General features: G+C 45.1%; 1 protein-coding gene across 1 annotated transcript in view; it reads left to right on the top strand.

The window, feature by feature from the left end:
• Positions 1-5,406: 5,406 nt before the first annotated feature.
• Positions 5,407-20,583, top strand: part of REPS2 (RALBP1 associated Eps domain containing 2) — a gene marked incomplete at its 3' end in the record, with an annotated part of 99,286 nt that continues 84,109 nt past the window's right edge. The window contains exon 1 of the mRNA XM_082010876.1: positions 5,407-6,273. Coding sequence (XP_081867002.1) covers positions 5,731-6,273 — 543 coding nt within the window. The 5' untranslated portion in view covers positions 5,407-5,730. The remainder of the gene's footprint in view (positions 6,274-20,583) is intronic.

Genomic DNA, 20,583 nt, shown 5'->3' with positions numbered 1-20,583 from the left:
GCTGAGAAGCAATGCCCGATCCAAACTAACGCCACTCGGGTCTCTCTGGTTTCTTTTCTTTGGACGCGATATCCCAAGTATCTGTTGTCAGCTTGGAGGGGCGGGGGAAGGGAAAGGAGGTTCTCACGCGACGGTGTGAGCTGTGCCACCCGTCCCGTCCCGTCCCGGCGGCCTGAGCGCCAGCTCCAGGCAAACCCCGCCTCGAGGGAGAGCTCACGGAGAGGCGGAGGGGCCACGGCGTGGTGCTGGCGACGAGGGCGATGCCGCTCTGGCTACTGGGAGCCACGAGCCAGCGGCGTGTTCCTCCGCCTTCGCGTGGGAGACCTGAGAGCTGGAGGCCGCTACCACACTGCAGGCCGGGCTGCGGTTACCGCGGCCTGCGCGCAGCGCGCAGCGCGGCGGAAGCACAGCCCTTCTCCCGCCGGTGCCCGGTGAAGAGCTCCGCTGCGCTGCGGCACGGCGCGCGTCCCCGCGGAACACGTCTGCCGCGACACTTTCTGCAGTTGCAACGGCGGTGTTGTGGCTGTGTTTGGTCTGGGAAAACGGGTCGCAAATAGGATTTACTGTTGGTGTATCTATCTCCGCCGCCCGTGCTAACAGCAGAAGCCGTAGCGTACTGCAGCGGGTTGGTGGGTGGTTTATATTGAGTTCATCAATTAACTAAAGGGCAAGGCGGGCCATTTGCTGTGTTAAAACGTAACTAAGAAAATGGCATAAGGGCATACTATTTGCTTTAACTGGAGCTTATTTAGGTCAAAACTGTGTACGAAGCATCAGGCCGCAGTAGCAGCAGCGAAAGCCCTTTTTGGTCAACACGTTATCTCATGACTGAACGCTTCTTAGAATTGTTTTCCAAGTCTGAAGGCAAAATTTTTGAGAGGCAGATTAGCGGAAGGACACACAGAAGAGTGAATGTGCGGTGATTTTTTACTTGATTGTTATTTCTTCAAACGGAAAATCTGCATTTTGCTTTGCATTAATGGCATCATTGTAATCAGTGATGTCTCTGTGCCTTTCTGTGGTTATTTTTCACTCAAGAGTGTGGTTGCCAGTAAGTTTGTTAAAAGAAACAAGCGATGGAACATTAGCCCTCTCACCAAGCACTAAGAAAATTTCTTTAATTATAATCTGTGGTCTTGTAATAGCCCCTTCTCCCTAACATGCATTTCCCTCCTTGTGCATGAGAATATAGTTAACTTTCAGGATATATTGCAAGATCTATCTTTTAACTTGTGTCTGTGGGAAAAGACAATCATAGGTCCCTCTTTTATTTCATTTATTTATAAACTTTTTTTTTTTCCCTACATGTGACTTCCAGGGTCGTGTAGATCTTCCCCTGGCAGTGTTTCTTGGTTCAGGCTTTCAAGCGTGCTGACGATATGACATTTAGGAACCATTGCCCTGCAATATGGTAAGGTTGGGTGTACTCCAGCTGAAACTGGCTGTTTGAATGGTTGCAGACGGCTTTGTGAAATTCTGAAGTTAAAGCACAAATGATAGAGGAATAACATTTTTTAATGCTTCGTTTCTTGAGTGACCTTTTCACATGTACAGAATATAAAAGTGGATAATCTTTTGAAACTAAAACTAAAAAAATAACAAATGTACACCTATTTTTCTTTTTTATTTTCAATTTCATGTGAAACCTTTATTTTAAAGAAAATAAACTGCCAGGGGCTTTGATGGAAATTAATGGAAATGAGGCTGTACTTTCTTGGATAGTTACCTAAAAAGCAGTATATTGGTTTTGGCCTTGCTCTTACAAAGCTGTGTGCATGGACTTAGCCTTGTGCCATTAACGCTCACACTACATGCATAAATCTTTGTAAAAGGATCTTTGTAAAAGGACTTTGTAAAATGACTCTTCTAAACACAACTAGTTGTGATATCATTCTAAGTTACAAAACTTTCCTGTAACTAAGAAACTGTACATGCCAGTAAATGCAAACAATTGAAGTATTTATTGTTTGCTAGAAAAATTATGTCAGTAAAAATGCCAGTAAACTGGATTGAAATTTGACTTATGAATGTATGGTTTACATCTCTGTGTGGTCCTCCTTCCCTTGCCACCCAAATAATAACTATGTGGATATCTGTCAAATATTTTATGACGCCAACTGTTATTCTCTATTATGTACTCAGTTGCTTACAGAAAAAACTGATAAGAGCTGCATGTTCCGCAATCTTCTCAGAGAAGGCAGTTTTCACCTATGATGCCATCTAATTGTTGAAAACAATGAATAGGTCAGAGCTAGGAAACAGCTACTCTTTCTTAGGGGATTTTCATGCATTAGAGGTATTAACAAACTGGAAAACAGGAAATCAAATTTTACAGTTCACTAACCATTTCTCCTGTTTTTCTTAGAGTATTTATTAATTTTTTTTTTTTTAATTACGACTTCAGTCTCCCTCCCACACGTGATCATGCAATTGTTTGCAGGACTGCTGCTGGCTGGGTTTAGAGTAAGTCATTGCGTTACTATTTGGGTGGGGAGGGAAGGAGGAAAGGAGGACCACACACAGATCTAAACTATACTTTGATAAGTCAGATTTCAATCCAGTTTACATTACTGACTTTTTTTTCCCCCAGCAAACAATAAATACTCGAAGTGGTTTGATGTACTGATGTGTAGCGTTTCTTAGTTACAGGGAAGTTTTGTAACCTGTAACAACATCACAACTTCCCTGTAAACAGGAAGGTTGAAACTCTTTTGCTACGACACTTGTATGGCTGCTGTTATCACAGAGTTCCTCTCAGGCCGAACTAATGTACCCTCATGAGAACTTTAAAGCATGCAAGGACCATCAATGCCATTGCACAAGGCGCGCTTGACTGTACTGAAAGTGGCTCTGGCACGCAGGGTGGATTAACGCTCCCCGTAAGGACTGGGTTAGTAAGTAAGTAAGAAAGAATTACTGAGTGAGTCGGTGTGGTTGGCCCTGCCCAGTGCCGAGGGACACCCGCAGTTCGGAGGTGGCAGGCAGACGCCTGAGCACCCTCTCTATCCCCCTGTTCAGTGAGCCCAGCTCACACCTAATACCTTTTGCAGAAATGAGAAGGATGGATTTCCCTGCCTTCTCCCTCAGCTTCTGGGGGTTCACTTCTTCAGTGTCTTGGAGACGACACGTTGGAGATGACAATACTGGGGTACACTGGTTTTGAACACAGCCACTCTGTCATTTCCGGTGAGAGTGGGACGTATGGAGAGGGGAATGCAAGTTTTACAGGTCAAGGAAGAAGAGAAAACTGTCCAAAGGGGAAAAAAAAAAAAAAAAAAAGGAAAAAAAAAAAGCAGCTGTGTTTGCTTGCAGTAAGAGGCGTGGCTGGCAAGACAGACTATTGTGTTCTGGGACAGCGGGTGTTTCCAGTATCTTCCTGCCATGGTCCACCTTAGAAAAACTGAGGCCGACACATCAACAAAGGTCAAACGGTGTCTGCTGGGGTGTTGGAAAAGGGAGTCCTTGTTGTGGTGAGACACTGGCATCACAAGTACTGAGCTGGTCATTTATCAATGAGCATCTTCAGGCACAGGAAAATGCAAAATTAGTACAAATCATCGACAGTAATTTCCTTTGCTTGCCAGTGTAACATCTCTCTTGTTCAAGTTCTGCTGCAAGACAGCTGTTCTTCCATAAGCTAGTTTGAAGATACTATTCTATGTTCCTGATGATAGTCATATAGTTAAATATGGCAATAGTTAGGTAAAACCCTGCATCACCTCCACATTGCTGGTACCATGTCCTCTGACCGGTATCTTATACCTGAGTGAAGATACAGAAAAAGGCCAGTGGCATCTTGGGACTCTCCAGGTGAAGAACCTAGCAGTTGAGAGGTCGTTCACTCTCTGCTCTGCAGAGTCTTCTCAAGAGGACGCACAGAATCTTTCTGAGCGACTACAGGTCTTTGCCCCTTTAAGTCTGGCTACAAGATTCGGTTTTGGAGATACGCTTGCCCTCTTCCCAAACAATATGTTTTAAAATGAGAAAATACCATGACCAGATCTTCATTTCAGATTAGAGGAATTAAAGGTTTGCACGTTTTGTGCAGATGAGAAGGAGGCACAGATGGATGGTGTGGAGAGGACAAAGTAGTTTTAAAAAGATTTTTAAAAGAGGTAACAGGTCTTGGTTAAAAAGGACAGAGGTGATGAGTGAGCAATTTTTGGGGGCTTGACAGACCATAAATTAAACTAATAGCAACTTTAATTGAAGTAACCCTGACCTAATATTTTCCAGTAAAAACATTGTGTAAAATTATTAAATTTGCATTTTATATTAGAATTAATAGTAAAAAAGCATATAAAAATTAAACCACACTGACTTCCTAAATGTTTTGTGTTTAGGACCACGGCTAACAACGCTAGCCACATGTTGCTAACGGTGACAGGACTGCAACAGAATAGCAAGTAATCTGTTTCCTCCCCGGACGGGCTGTATCTCAGCACATGAAGAGAGCTGTTCACGCTCCGGTGGGTCACGGGTGTTCAGAAGGACCACCTTCAGGTTGATTACTTTATTCCTTGAAATGCCCCAAAGAAGTGCAGGAGAGGAAAGGCTCCAAAAATCGCTATGAGACCCACGAGCATCCTCTTTGCTGGGCTGTACCCAGCCCTCCTACCTTGGGTCATGACCTGCTGGACTTTTAAGGAGGTGCTCGACCTGTAAGGGAAACACTTACGGTGTTGTCGTGGTTTAACCCCAGCCGGCAGCTCAGCCCCACGCAGCCGCTCACTCACTGTCCCCACGGCGGGGATGGGGGAGAGAGTTGGAAGGGTAAAAAGGAGAAAACTCGTGGGTTGAGATAAAGACAGTTTAACAGGTAAAGCAAAAGCCGCGCACACAGCAAAGCAAAACAAGGAATCCATTCACCACTCCCCATGGGCAGGCAGGGGTTCAGCCACCTCCAGGACAGCAGGGCTCCGTCACGCGTGATGGCTACTTGGGAAGACAGACGCCATCACTCCAAAAGTCCCCTGCATCCCTCTTCTTCCCCCAGCTTTATATGCTGAGCATGACGGTGTATGGTATGGAGTGTCCCTTTGGCCAGTTGGGGTCAGCTGTCCCAGCTGTGCCCCCTCCCAGCTCCCCGGGCACCCCCAGCCTCCTCGCTGGTGGGGTGGGGTGAGGAGCAGCAAAGGCCTGGGCTCTGTGTGAGCGCTGCTCACCAGTGACTAACACATCCCTGTGTTACCAACAGTTCCCAGCACAAATCCAAAACATTGCCCCATACCAGCGACTATGAAGAAAATTAACTCTGTCCCAGACCAAACCAGCACACAAGCGTTAGCTGCTGACAGGGGAGTAGAGGAACCTCGTCTCCATGAAGAAGGGGCTCTTTGCCCTTCATGCTCAAGCAAAAACTGTAGAGAACGCGTCGAGGTGTTTCTCAGTAGAACTGTCATGGCTGATGCATTAGGACTCACTTCGCGTTATCGCATTTCCTTACTGCCGCGCCCGCGCTGCATTTTCAGGAGCAGGTGGTGCTTTTGGAAGTGCTGGTGACAAAGCGAAAAAGCCCAGCACCCCCCGCTCCGCGAGCGCAGCCCCCAAAGCATGGACGGCAGGTGAACGACCGGGCCCCTTGACAGGCAGCCCAGGCGGGGCTGGGCCCCTCGGTCCCCGTGGGTCTGCTCCGTGGCCCGGCGGTGCTCTCCCCCACGCAGCACCCAAATCCCGAGGCTGGCGACGGGCGGTCGGTACGTAAGATTAAACCAAACCAACCCGGGAAAAATGAAAAGAAAAATAAGAAAAAGGCGCCAGGCGGAGGGTGCGGTGCGGAACCGTGAAGGGACCGTGGGCCGCGGTCGGCGGGGTTCCCACGCGGGGCCGCTGCGTGCGGGGCGGAGCGGCGGGTCGAGCCGCGGCCGGCGGCGGCAGGCAGCGGCCGGGCACTGCGGGGTCGCCGCGGCGGCCGCACCGACCGGGGGCGGGGCCTGCACCTTCCCCGCCGCAGCGCGGCACCGCCTCCCGCCACACCCCCCTCCCGACCCCCCCCCCCCCCCCATCGGCGGCGGCGGCGGCAGCGCAGCACTCGCTGCCCTGTCGCGCGGCTCTGTGCGCCGCCCCGCCATGGAGCAGGGGCCGGCGGGGGGGCCCGCCGCCGCCGCCGGCGGCGGCACCGGGGGTCTGCTCCTGCCGCTGAGCGAGAGCGAGCAGCAGCGCTACTCCGAGCTCTTCTCGCGGTGCTGCCCGCCCCCCGAGGCGGCCGCCGGGGGCAGCAGCGTGGGCGAGCTGTTCCGGGCCTCCCAGCTGCCCCCGGACACGCTGCACCAGGTGGGTCGGGGGGCGGCCGGCTCGCCCCGAAGTTGCCGGCGCGGAGGGGGACAGACGGGGGGACGGGGCGGGATGGGACCCGCTCCCTCAGCCCTGCGGGAGCGCGGCTGGCGCTGCCTCCGCCGGAAAGTTAGGCGCTGCGCGGCGGCGGGGCGCGGGCGGCGGAGCGATGCGGGGCGCTGCCGGCGGCGGGAGCGGGGCACGGCGGCTCAGCGCCGCGGCGCGGGTGGCGGTGTGCGGGGTCGCCCGCGCCTGCTTGCTTCCTTCGGAGCCGCCGACGACGACTGCCGGTGCTCCGTGCTGGCGGTGCTGCTCCCTCCGCCCCGGGGTTTGTGTGCGAGGGGCGGGCGGTGCCCTGTGCTTCGGCGGGGGGCCGCTGCGCGGGGCGTGAGGTCACGCGTCGCCCTTTGACGTCTGTCTGCAGTCTCCTGGGTCAGATCGGTAATGTCATTAACAGCCTCCAAAGGGCCCCCGAATATCATCAAGACACTTGCGTTCGCAGAGCAGTAAAGGACGTGCGACGTGTTTAATTCCTGGCCGAACACTGGGGGGTGTGTGTGTGTGTGTGTGTGTATTATTCTTTTTTCACCCCAAGTGTTGTTTCTGTGAAAAATAGGTAAAAGGACGTTGTGGAGTTTACATGTCTGTGCCTGAGAGCAGATGCATTTAGGTAGGAAGTAAGGGGCTCTGGCATCCTCAGAGCAGCGGAGTCCTAGAAGAGATCCCCACAAGAGGCCGTGATGGCAAAACCCCCCTCGGGTGTGAGGAGGAGCTCGGTCAGGGTGTGAGAAGGCTGCTGCCATCCAGATTCCAGTGCCAGGGAAGAGCCGAACTTGTGGTCGTCTCCACCTGTGGATTGCTATTTTGACTTACGCACTGTAGTTGCAGAAATACTTATGGTAATAAACAGAGGTAGGGTAACTCCGTGTTTTTTCCTTTTTTTTTTTTTTAATTTATTTACAGCAATTCTGTTCCGTGGTAGTCTTTATTTATCAAGCAGGGAGAAGTTACGTTGTGGTTGAGCTGATGTATAGTTATACCTGGGCACCGCCTGAGGTGACTGAACTCCTCTTCTGCTTTCCTGATAGCTGTCAGGTCATCTCCTAATGACTTAAATTCATGTTACACAGGTGATTCTGAGCGAGAGCGATGCTACTTCAAGGATATTTTTCCTCTCTTACTTGCGCTCTTTAACAGGTATGCAAAGCAAAAATGTTACCGAGTGCTGTAGTACTGTGTTGTTTTGAGCCAGACTGTGGCCTTCGCCTTTGCAGGTGAATCGAGTGGTGAAAGCAGAGATTTTGCGTTGATCTACCACCAAGAGTAGGTCTTTCGCAAAGATGAAGAAGAGGGCATTTCCTTTTGGATAAGAAGGCATATTTAAGAAATTTGTCAAAGCACTATTAGTAAATTTGGGTGACTTTGGTATTAGACACTTCATTTTCCAAAGCGGTAAGGAAAAAAACTCTTATTTTTGCTATGTAGTTCCTTACCCTATCATTTAAGTGAAATTTATTATCATATTATAATCATAGTCTGTTTTGGGGGGTCATCTTGACTGTAGTGTGTGATATAAGCCTGGAAATGTTGGTTTGTTTTTTTTTTTTTAAATGTTCTTGTTTTTTACTATTTTAGACTATTTTCAGGTATATTTATGTTGTGAGGAGAATGTTACTGGGAAACAAGCCTGTAATTGGCTTCAGGAATATTCAGATAATAAGGCCTGTGGTATCTGGGGCTGTTTCCCTTCCTCCTTCCTGCCCTCCCCCTCTTGTTTATATGGCTCTAATCACAGTGGCATTTCTGCTCTACAGCTAGAGCTCCTGTCCTAACGTTTACTGGAACTTAAGAAAAAAATGAATTAATGTAACATGTTTTAAAAAAAAAACCAAAAACCAAACAAAAAACCCCCCCTGGAAATGTGGATGTTCTGACAGGGAAAAACCCACAACATTGTTAGAGATATTTGCTGATATTTTGTCTTTTATAATCCTCCAAAATTGCAATATAATACTTTCTGTTTAAAAAACCCTGCCATTTTAACAATTATGGGAACGGGGCACAGAGGCTCATGATATATGTTTTTTGCTAGGAACACTGATTTTAGGCAGAGGCAGCTCGTTTGGGTTAAGATAATATATTTTCTTTGAAATAGTTTTTGACCATGAAAGTGTGGGTTGTTTTTGTTTGTTTGTTTGGTAGTGGTTTTTTTTTTTTCTCCTTTTAAAATGCCTTTTAAAATCCCCATCCATCACAATTAGTGCTTAGTATGCAGGCATCCCTACCGACCCACTGAGAAATGGTCATGCTGCGTTTTACCGTGTCAGAAATAGGGAGATTTGGATTGGAAACTAGTCCTGGATTTCCACTAAGCAGAGCCTGCGCAGTCCGGCAGGTACTTAACGCCGTTCCCTGACCCTCGTGTGGGCTATAACAAGAGGCAGCTATGGACCGTTTTGTAAGCGATGTGCAATATATTTTCAAGGTATGGATTGAGGAGCGGTTTTACAGATCAGTATGCTTCCAGAACTGGCATTCAGTGCCACGGCAAAGTCTTGAACCTGTGCTGTTGTCTTCAGGGATTTGTACTTGTGTAGTAAGTGGGATAAATCTTTGAGAAAGGAGGAGCTTTTCCTTATACAATCTTTGATTGAGGCTTGTTGTTGATCAGAAAGATGCCCACAAGCGTCGTGGAAAATGTTCTTCCACCTTCCTTAACTGCAACGGCAGGGCTTGTGGTCTACACAAAAATCATGTGGGTGCGTCGCGGCGGGAGTGCTGCTGTTGACTGTGGCAATTCCTGTGGGAAAAGCAGCACCGTGTGCTCCCAAAGAGCAAACAGGCAAGGGTTTTGTTTGGTTTAAGGTTAGTTGGCGGCACCTAAGAGGTTATTTAGATGAAAGAGGCTAGAGAGCAGGTAGGGAACGTGAGAGCGTGTGCCAGAAGAGGAAACGCTGGGATAAATGGAAAAAATCCAAGAGCAGCCGGGTCAGTAGGAACAGATGGTGTGCACCCCAGAGCCCCGGGTCTGGCTGAGAATGAAGTGACTGAGCACAGATTCATTACGCCCAGGCTCATTAAAGCCAGTGATTATGCTGGGTGACAGGGTACAGCAGAGGTGGTACCTGTACAACTTTCCTTAAAGAAGGGATCGACGAATGAACTCGGCAAGAGTTATTTCAGTTCTGGAAAAATGGTTGAAGTTGGCACTAAAATTAAAAATGTCAGATGCTTCAGAGGACAGAGAAGGGCACGCCAGGGACAGGACAGCGTGGGTTTTGCAGGCTGTATAATCATACCTCCCCTGTGTACTGAAAGTCTTCGTCTAGCCACGTAGTGTGGTTAAAGGCAGAACCATTAAGACTTTATTTAGACTTGCACAAAGCCTGTGGCAGATCTTTCACCAGGGGCTGTTAAAGTAACTTTGTAAAATCTTTTGCCGGGAAGATCTGTGCTAGGATTGTTTTTGTTTTTATTGTTTACCATATTTATGTCAAAGGAGCAGACTAGTCATGCGCCATGCCATTATGTAGACTGTCAGGAAGAGCGGGAACTCAACAGCAGCAGCCCGATTTATATTTACCCATGCTGGTCAAGTTGAAAATGGTGTTCCCTATGTTTTGGCTCCTAATAAAGGGAAAAAGAAGTGAATCTGTGCAAAAAAAAAAAAAAAAAGTCTTGAAAAAATAAGTGTTTTGAACTCACTGTGGCCACAAAAATACCACCGAAGCAAAGGCGATCCCATGGCGTACCTTGTTAGGTAGCTCAGTGTTGATCTATGTTGGGGAGGTCTCTACAAGGGTAGCCAGGACTGGTGAGTCTGTCGGGGTGTCAGTAACGATTCGTTATACTTATGCTCCCCGAGTGTGTTGGGATGTCGGTGCCCCACACCAACCGCTGTGCCACAGGTGCCGACGATGCCTGGTTTGCCTTGTCTCGTTTTGGGCAATCGGTTTGTGACCCCATTTTGAAGCTGGCCACCAGCGAGTACAGCCTCTGCTCCTTGAGTCGGGGACCCCAAAGTGCATTCGTTACGGGTGCCAAGCACCCGTGGGCTGATGTCTGCGTGGATTTCAGATAAAATAGTGCCTTGTGGTGTCATCGCCTGCTGCTCTGCAAAGGAGAGGTACCTTGTGCCAGTCCGACCATTTGTCGATATTACTGTGGTCTCTGAAGATTTTTGTCTGAGAAACTGGGGAGCAGGATTGTATTCAAGTTTTACACCGAAATGCTTCTCTCTTTTTATTAGTTTTTTTACTAATTCGATTAATTCTCACCTGGTTGCCTGATGGTATCTTTAATTCCCAGTTTTATAAACCTTAATCTTATTTGGGGACTGGTGCTATCAGCACAGAGATTCAGTTTTCTTAAGAAAACGCGTTCTTTCCTCCGCAAACGAACACGCTGTGTTATTTCGAGCTCCGAGGATGACAAGTACTGATTGTGTGATGCTGGAGCTGCACAGACGCCACATTTTTTTAGCTGGGACTCTCCTTCCAGCTCTGTGTGAATAGGGGACACAGACCAGATCTTGCTTTTCTTCCACAGGCTTCGTGAGTTAATTTCTTTTTATCATGACTTGTCTCTATAGTTACAATTCTAAAGTTTGACCATATTTTTGTGTTCAAAAAGCAGAAATGTGAATAGATTAAAAGAAAACCAAAACCCTAAGTTGATACTTCTTTGGAAAAAGGCCAGTAAGGGTTGTCTTTTCTATACTTTTTTGGTTCCATAAGCATAAATTAGTACATGCGTGATAGCCGGGGTGGCATTAACTGTCTGCCTCAAACAAGCAGAAAAGAATAAGAACTGTGGCAGTTAAAATAGGAACTTTTTGAGTGAGGAAAGACTGGATTTATTGTTACTTTATAAAATATGTTTGGTCTGTTGTGCCCATTGACAGAATTTGGCATTACGCTAGCGCTGAAAATGCGATTTAGCTGACTGACTAACAGTAAGTCCATCAAAAAGTGATGTTGGGTTAGAGTACATGTGGAGAAATTACATCCTACTGACGTCTTTGAGTCAGGAAGAAACAAAGAGGGGGGTTACAACTTCAGGTAAGCGGTGCAGCAAGAAGAGGGTAGGAAAACCGACATTGCAGTATCAATACTTCTGGCCGCAATCCCCAAAATGGTCATTTTCTTTCTAGAGTCACAAGCAAACTTGTGTTTATGTGAGTAGGAACGTGCAAAATCCAGATGTAAAAACCATAGTAGTAGTATTTATAAAAAAAAAAAAAATCTAAATTATACCAAAATAAAGGGTGAAACTTCACCTGAAGCATTCTTGATGATATATTCCATTAAAACCAAATTGAGGTCCTAAGTACATCTTTAAACTATTGTTTATCATTTAAACTATCGTTTAGTAGTCACTACTTACAAGATTAGTAGTTTTGAGTGTGTCAGCGCTGAGGTACACAGCAGAAGATTTGTAGGAGCTGTTCCTTCCCAAGTGTGTTTCAAATCACACTGTAAAATCAGAGACTCCTAGCCCTGCTTGTCACAGACATGGGGTGGGATGGTCAGAATTAGCCTGGTCAAGGCCTGCAGCCTTCAGTAATTAACCCCTGTTACAACCAAGTATGAATTAATTATTTTCTTTTCCAATAAAATAATGCTTTGCTGTGCCAGTGATTTCAAATAACTCTACAGGAGGGATGGAGAAAAAAATATCCACTGGGATGAAAATGAGTGACTTTCTTCATGAGAGGTTGCTGCAGTATGAAGCAGTGATGATGAAGAATGGTTTTTATTTAAATCGGTGGATTTGTCACGGTACTTAGGTAAGCGTAGTGGGTTCACCAAACCCACAAACAGTTGAGTGTAACCTCTTTTGCTCATGCATGTATCTACGCCGATGGGCTGTCAGTATAGTGATGTTTATATACAGATTGATTGATGTTGTCCACAATCTGTTCTGCAAAGGACACGTAATACGCAGAATTCATCTCCTTCAGTGGGTGAATCTAGCGGAGACAGCCCCCGCAAAAGAGGGTTGGTATAAACTTTGAAAACACTGATTTAGCTGAACTGAAAAACTTAGCCAAGATAGATTCATGAAAGAGGGAACAAGCATTTCTGTGACAGCAAATCAGGATAAATTACCTATTTAAACTTAAAATATTATGAAGTGAGAAATACGTTTGATAAAATATTTGTAAAGCAAGATTCTTTGATGTATTAACATGTAAACATACCAACAGTATGGTAAAATAAAGCATTAATGAACAATATATGCTATAGTTCAACTTTTGAAGACAATCAAAGAGTTGAGCAGCTGAGTTAGTGGATAATTAACTAGAAAAGATTGCTGGAGTAGAAAACCGGCTGTGGAAAAATGGTAATCCCCTCTTCCTGAACAGAGGCAATATTTTCTTTTTCCAGTATATGCAGGAGCATTATTTGGTGACCGTTGCATAAAACTGAGAACTCTGTTGGGAAGAACTCTTCCCCCGCCCCGCCGTTTAGATACGGTGATGAGGTGGAATGATGTGGTGGGATGGGATCCGTTCGTTCTGTTATCTGGTAAGACACAGTGACCAGAAATAATCAGCTAAATCACGAACTGCAAATTATACTTAGTTTATTTGTCAAAGTGTTTAAAAGACAGAACATGGTCTTATAAACTTCCAAATGTTTGCATACGTAAGAAATGCGTGGTTTTCATTTTCTAGCAGATGAAGATGGCGTGTGTATTTTTAAATGAATTCCAGTTTTTATCTAAATTTAACTTTGCAAATATCACATGTACCTACACAAGTAGGTGCGTCTCTTATTAAAGGTGATAATGGAGCAAATTTCTTACAAAATAAAAATTAAGATGTACATTAAGCTATGTGGTTGCTTAAATATGTTTTAAGATATTACTTGTTGGTAAAACAAAAATGTTACCGCATTTATTTAAAAAAAAAAATCATCAATCTTGTTTTTATGATGACCAAGTGATGAGGCAGATCTTTATCTGGAAAAATATTAAATTAGGGTCTTATCTCTCCGGACTTAGATAATGTTTTAAATAGCTTATTTCTCCCGTGAATCTGCCTTGCAGGCATGAAGGTTGCTGCCAGTTGTTACAGGCTGGGTGGTGTGTTTGGAGAGGAGGGCTGAAGAAGCTGTCTCTGACGAGTGTCCCCGCCGCGGGTGGTCACCCTGTGCGGAGCGTGCCCCTGGGGTGCGGTGGGCTCTCTCCAGCTGGGACGAGGCTTGCTTAAAACTACCCCAGGGTTACACACTGCCTGTTGAATTGACGTTGTACCTGGATGAGCCGTTCAGTGGCCCTCCTAAGGAACAGAAATTACTGAGCAGTGCTACAGCATGATTAGCAAAAGTCTTCAAAAAAAAAAGAGGGGTCTTGAGAAAGTGTAGGTAGGCTGACCACCAAAGCACATCTTCAGTGTTTTCTTCTGCTTCTGTATTTTTGATCTCTCTGGGTTTTTTTCTGCCCTGAGCAGTCTTCCCCCATCCAAAAAAGCTGCAAATGGTTCTTCTAGTGTTTGCCCCTTGTATCTGCATAGTCCTGCGATCTGCAGGTGCACCTTGGTAGGTCCTCTCCTCTGACAAGAGGTGGTGGGGAACTACTTCTTTGAGCAGGGCCATACCTGAGATGCTGGATTCGGACCTTGTAATTCCCACTGGCTTGGTGGCACTGAAAATTAGTTGGCTTATGGGAAGCACTTGGCTGAGCTTGAATTTAAGCTGTCTGAACATGGCCCGTGGTGTCTGCTCGCTCACTACAGAATGAGTCATGAGGCTGCATTCTACTTTCAATAGCAAATGTCTGTACCGTTACTTTATTATTATTATTACTATGAATTTCAAGTGTTTTTTTGGCATGAGCTTTTCAAAGTAATTTAATTTTTTAAAGATCCTTTCTTCTTCTTAAAATCTCTCTTTCCACACCAAGAAACATTAGATCAGCTTTGGCATAGGTAGCGTTTCTCATTTCATGTGTTATTTACTTCTGGCAGTATTTACACAATGATGGCCTATGGAAGTCAGGATGATGGTCTTTCAGAATAAAACGATGTATCTAATCATTTGAGAGCTGTGGGCTAACAAACGCGGTCAGAATTATTTTGTTACCAACAGTAACAAGAGTGGAGCAATAAAAGGTGAAGTATTTGGAGGTTTCAAATGGCAAAAATAAAAATAAATGGGGAGGGAGGCAAAACCAACTCAACAGTGTGATGTATTAATTTATTTATTTTTTTTCTTTCCCTCCTCTTTGAATAATTGCTGCCTTTATAAGAACATCTTTATGTTTTAGTAGACATAGGCTGCCTTTCCTTTACTATGTACAGCTAGAAATGCAAAGACAAGACATGATGTTAAATGTGCTATAAAATGCTGGTGTACGCTGCGTGGGCATTGGAGATGATGTCGTCCTTGACTCTGTCTGATGTTGCTGCTTTGAAGACATGTGCTCTTCAGCCGAATTGAGGATGAGCGCTTGGTTTAGACGCAGCAAAGTAGGTTCTCACTGGCTGAATGGTGCATTTCAGAACATGAGGTGCAAGCCTGTTAGGTGAAATGGTGATGATTTCAGGGTTTTGTTTAGTGATGTGGGAGAGAAAAAAATGTAAGCTGCTTTCCCAAGTGATGAGTTCATTCAAACTAGAGGCAAATGGAGTATAAGGTCAAGGAAGGATGGGAAGTGTCCTCTACACACACCATGCGCGATGGAGTTAGCTACAACGGTACACTTCTGGTTAAGAAATCTTTCGACAACTCTTCAGTCTTATAAAAATACTCCGGGACTCTCAGGAAGGATTTTAAGTTGTGATGTTGATTAAGGTAACTGCACAACTGTAGAGGATAATGTTTGTGGCGTTTGCTGCTTTGCCTTTTAAAAGTCCCTGCTGTAGTTGTACGCACTAGGGAAATGAACTCGGGAAGTGTGCCAAATGTGGTAAAACAGGATGGGTACAGGGAGCATCAAGGTTTTTTTGGGGTAGCCAGTCTAGAAAGTCATATCACAGTAACTACTGAAGAAAGAAGCTCATTTTAGAAAAAACAAATTTTGATGAAATGGGAGATAAATCTGTAAGAGATTTCAATTTGTGGCAAAAACGCGTCTTATGTCACAGAGGCTCTTGTTTTCTTCTGTATCATTAGGGTCTCATTTTGTCTGCAAAGTGGAAAAACCCCCAGAATTACATTTTTATGGGAAATGCCAGGATTTCTTCTGGTTTTCTAGGGCGCAGGTAATGATAATGTTTGCAAGAGAAGTTGCTTTGGAAACGTTTAAAAACCTGTAATTTATTGAACTAAATCAAAACACTCTGTTTTGAACTGCTTAGGTGTTAAAGCACTGTGACATCTTAAATACATAAATTTTGGGAAAGGGATCCTTCACGTGCATCCTTCTTTGTTCCTTTCTGTTCATTAGAGTAATTCTGCCGTTGCATATAGCAGTGATGGTGGCCAGGCAGACTCTTCAGGAGGGAGACTGTAGTGCCTCAGAAATATCATCTGCTGAGGAACCACAAGGCTGTGAAACATCAAAACTACAGCTTCCATGAAACTCTGTGGTACCTTTGTATTAAGGCAACCTGGAAGAAAGTATTGCATTTCCTGGCAGAAATTTGAAAGACTTATTGGAATCTGGGTGGGTTTTCTTCAGGAAGAAAGTAAAGATTTTGCAATATTTTCAGTTAGTATAGTTCAAGGTGACCAGGTCTGGTGGCTGCCATTTAGCTGGGGAGGATTTGTCAGGGTTTCCACGTGTCATCACTTCTTGGATACTAACTCCTGTGATTTTTAGCAACTGGAAGCACTTTTTGCCACTGCTTTCAGAATGAGGACTGGGAGACACCGAGTGTCAGATCTGCCATGCAGAGTTGTCCGTAATTGAGTCTCATTCTGAGAAATGAGAAGCAAATGTTTAAATCTCTGAAGAATGAGTTTTTCTATGTTGGAAGTTGTAGATGCCATAGATAACTGTAGCTGCTAGAAATGTTCTCCTGTTTAGCTGTGTGGACATGTCCCATGTGTCCTGGCTGTCTATTCTTCTTTTCCTTAAACTCTGAATTTAGTATTCAGTAAAGAGAGGTCCTGAAAATTTTCCTTTCAACCCAAAACACAGCAATTCCCTTCTTAAACCGAGTCAGAGGAAGAAACTGAATACAAGGCTATTCCAAAGTGATAGTACGTTTCTGCAGGTGATTGTGGCCTGACTTCTAGGTTACTGTCCAGGTTCATTTCTGGGTTTGGTAACTGCGACGTTCAGGCCTCCCAGCAGCTTTTTGGGCTTCTGGTACTTACGTGGGATCCCTTATGGTTCTGGTAGGAAGCGTAAAAAAATCAGGTAGGCTAAAACTAGTTTCCTGTTACCAAGAATGCAAGACAAGTAGAGACCTTCCCTGAGGGAGCTGGGATGTAGTAGCAGCAGGACAGCAGTGAATCCCATTGCAAGCAGAGGTTGTGATGGAGATTGGAGAAGAAGCTTGAAAGTCAGGCAGGTGGCCAGCGTGTGCGTTGGGGGGTGCCTGGTCTGGGAGAAGATCAGAAGGCAAAAATAAATAAATCCCCATTATGTTGTTAACTGCTGTTCTCTGTTGTTGAGTAATAAAAGGCAGGAACCAGGAAGCTGCTTGTGTCTGGTTTTTATTAGATGCTTTAGATACCGTGGTGATGAGCAGGTTCTAAATATAAATGTCTGCTGCAGATAGAAGGTGAAGCAGGCTAGAACCTGGTCACCTTTAAAAAGGGATAACGTAAGGTTTAAAATTACGCTGATGTCTGAAGCTTCCTACAAAGCCCTCGAGTAGTCTCATGAAAAGCCTGCCAACAGCAAAAAAAACCCCAACCCACCAAACCCAATAAACCACTGCCTAAACCTCCCCAAAACAAACAAACAAAAAAATGACAGAGGCAAAATTTTACCTGCTTTTCGGGTTGAGCTTCTCATGAGATGCTGCCAAAGCTAGAAATGAAGAGAGCTGCAGCTTTCTGTTTTCTACACCTGGTATGTGGTGGGGCTGTACCGCTGTAACAAGTAGTGTGCTTGGGGTTTTTTTTGCCATTTGTATGGTAACCTGCTGCTACCCTCACTTAACCGTGGACTTTTTTTTTTAAAAACAGCACTAAATTATTATTCTGGAGATATAGTGTGCTTATAAAATAATACAGCTGTGGAGTCATGCCTGTCAAAACATGCTGTGAGTGTTGTGAGAGGAAGGAACCGGGGTGGGGAGCCGGGGCGTGATGATGTTGCAGCACCTGGTACCTGGTCCCAGGTTGGCTGGCCTGAGCAAATACTGTTTCAGGACAAGAAAGAGCAGCACTGGGCAGTGCTGGCGTTGGCAGGAAAATAATTCTTGATGTTACTTACATCGAGTTATCAGTCCCTTATTTTCCTTCTCTTTCTCTCTGCCCTCCTCCCCCAGCTATATTATAATAATTATATCTTTTGCTTGATCTAATCTAAATGAGGAGAGTCCTTGAGGAGGATATTCTCCAAAGGAATATATTTCCTTAGGGAATATTCATTAGCTGTTTTTAGACTGCATTATTTACCATGCATATATTTGATTGCAGGGGAAGTCTGCAAAAGGTAAAACTGAAGTCTAGCGAGGCACTTAATTTTAGTATACCTACTGAATTTAAGCCCTGCAACAAAGTAGGGTGCTCTGGAATTAGAGTGAAGGTCTTATGTTCAGATACTGAAGGACAGGTCTTAAAGTAAATATCTGAGTAGGGGAAATATCCAAAAGGGCACAAGTAGAGGATAAGTTTGTGAATATTTTCCTTTTCCCCATTGTGTAGTTTAAATTATTTGGCAATATCTAAGTGCAAATATTAGTAACAACCAAATTAATACTGAGATAGGCACAGTAATACTTGGGTCGTCCTTCTAATAACTTGGTCATTTGGTAAGTTAAATTTTAAAATACGAGTGTTTGACATTGTAATGAAGAGAAAGAGGAGCAATGTGTCAAGGGCTGTGGATGTGAAACACATTTAAAGAAGTGGATAAACAGTGCTATCTAGTTCTCCATGTTCCTGATTCGCTTCCATATGGAGAATTCTGGTAATATATAGTGCCTTAAATAGGTAGTTGCAGGACTGTCCTATGGTCAAAACTGGCATTTGCTCAGAACAGGGATTTCTACAGTTTCTATAGTGCTGTCTAGTTGAGTGGCACGGCTCACACGTGTGCTGGTTTTGGCTGGGACAGAGTTAATTTTCTTCATAGTCGCTGGTATGGGGCAATGTTTTGGATTTGTGCTGGGAACTGTTGGTAACACAGGGATGTGTTAGTCACTGGTGAGCAGCGCTCACACAGAGCCCAGGCCTTTCCTGCTCCTCATCCCACCCCACCAGCGAGGAGGCTGGGGGTGCCTGGGGAGCTGGGAGGGGGCACAGCTGGGACAGCTGACCCCAAGTGGCCAAAGGGACACTCCATACCATACGCTGTCATGCTCAGCATATAAAGCTGGGGGAAGAAGAGGGACGCAGGGGACTTTTGGAGTGATGGCGTCTGTCTTCCCAAGTAGCCATCACGCGTGACGGAGCCCTGCTGTCCTGGAGGTGGCTGAACACCTGCCTGCCCGTGGGGAGTGGTGAATGGATTCCTTGTTTTGCTTTGCTGTGTGCGCGGCTTTTGCTTTACCTGTTAAACTGTCTTTGTCTCAACCCACGAGTTTTCTCCTTTTTACCCTTCCGATTCTCTCCCCCATCCCCGCCGTGGGGACAGTGAGTGAGCGGCTGCGTGGGGCTGAGCTGCCGGCTGGGGTTACGCCATGACACTATGCAACTCTACAGGGCACAAAGAAGAACTTAGTTTGTCTGGAGCGGTGAAATTATTTGGGCCAACTCTAAATACGTGAAATTTTCCTTTGCTTCCTGATGGCTATTGCAAGACAACGCATCTTGCAAGCAACATTGTACAGCAATTTTCGTTTGTAGAAGGGCATTAAGCCATTTCAAAACCAGTTCACCATTGCTGTAAAATGTCCAGGGCTATAGTTGTATAATGAAAGAGCGTGCTGGAGTTGTGTAGTTCCAAGGAAAGGTGGGTTTGAATCATAAGCTAATACACACTGCCATAGTGAACTGCTTCCCAAACTCAGTGCTTAAAAAATTTTAACCTAAAATGGCTTTTAAGTCCTGTGAAATTGAAAATATTTCTTTTGCTCTGCTGCTGACGTTTCTGTTCTGTTAGAAATTGGCCTGTCTCTGCTTGAAACCTTTCATAACAAGGTATTAAGTTCTCTGAGTTAGCCTTTTCTTGTGGTCCGTCTGGGAGAACTGCTACAAGCGTAATGCTAGAAGTGCTCATTCGCAGTAGGAATGCTCAGTTTAGCCCTCTGTGGCAGCAGTAGCTCATTTATTACTAAGGTTATTACCAAGCTAGCTATATCCTTGTATGAACACCCATCAGTCTCATTAACCATTAAATGGTCAAATGGCTGAAGACACGTTTGAGTTTCGGAATGTGTAATGTATACTATGGGGAAGGCATTGTAGAATTGTTTAGGTTGGAAAAGACTGTTAAGATCATCAAGTCCAACTCCATTAGGGGCTTGCTTAACGTGTCACCCTGGTCTTTATGCAAGGTTTCATCTGCTGGGTAGGACCTACCAGCTAATAGTCTTTTTATTATTATATGGCTAACCACAAGCTTATATTCCTGAAAGGTCTTGCCATTTCCTACATAGCTGTGTGGTTTCAGCTCAAAAATGAGCACAAAAATGAGATGGTCTCCTTTATTACTGCTTATTCCACTTCATCTTTCTTAATGTAATCTAAAATTTGCCAATTTCCCATGTCACGGATTGGGTTTTTTTTTGGCCTGGTTTTTGAAAGAAATGAGGCTTGTGCAATGGTGCTGTTAATTCAGCCCAGTGATGACTTCTGAATTTGTTAACTATTTCAACAAAATTTCAAGAGAATTGAGAGTTCCGAAGAGTTACGTGAAAGACCGAAGTAATTTGGTAAAGGAAAACCCTATTAATTTTCCTGCTGAGGGAAAGGTCCCAGAGCGAACTCAGCCCGTGTTAAACATTAAAGAATCCATAGAGGAATGTCATCTCAAGACAAGGGTCCAGAGAAGGTTGGGATTTGTCGGTTCTGCTGCTCAAAAGGCAACTTCTTACTAGAACCGATGTAGTTATTAAACAGTGGTGTGGACATGGGATAAAAGATGGATGTAGAGTAGCAGATTAGAAGTTATGTGATGGTGAGTGGAGAGGAGCAAGAGGGGCAGGCAAATCTCTCCGTATCTGCTCTCTGTCGCTATTTTTGTGCCCCTCTCTTGCCCCCCCGTCGCTTCCCACGTGGCTCCACCTGCGCTGCTCTTTGT

The sequence above is a fragment of the Phaethon aethereus genome (assembly GCF_964289735.1).
Source record: "Phaethon aethereus genome assembly, chromosome: 1".
NCBI classification, from domain to species: Eukaryota; Metazoa; Chordata; class Aves; order Phaethontiformes; family Phaethontidae; genus Phaethon; species Phaethon aethereus.
The sequence above is the reverse complement of the archived record's forward strand: the minus strand, read 5'-3'. Positions and strand labels throughout refer to the sequence as shown.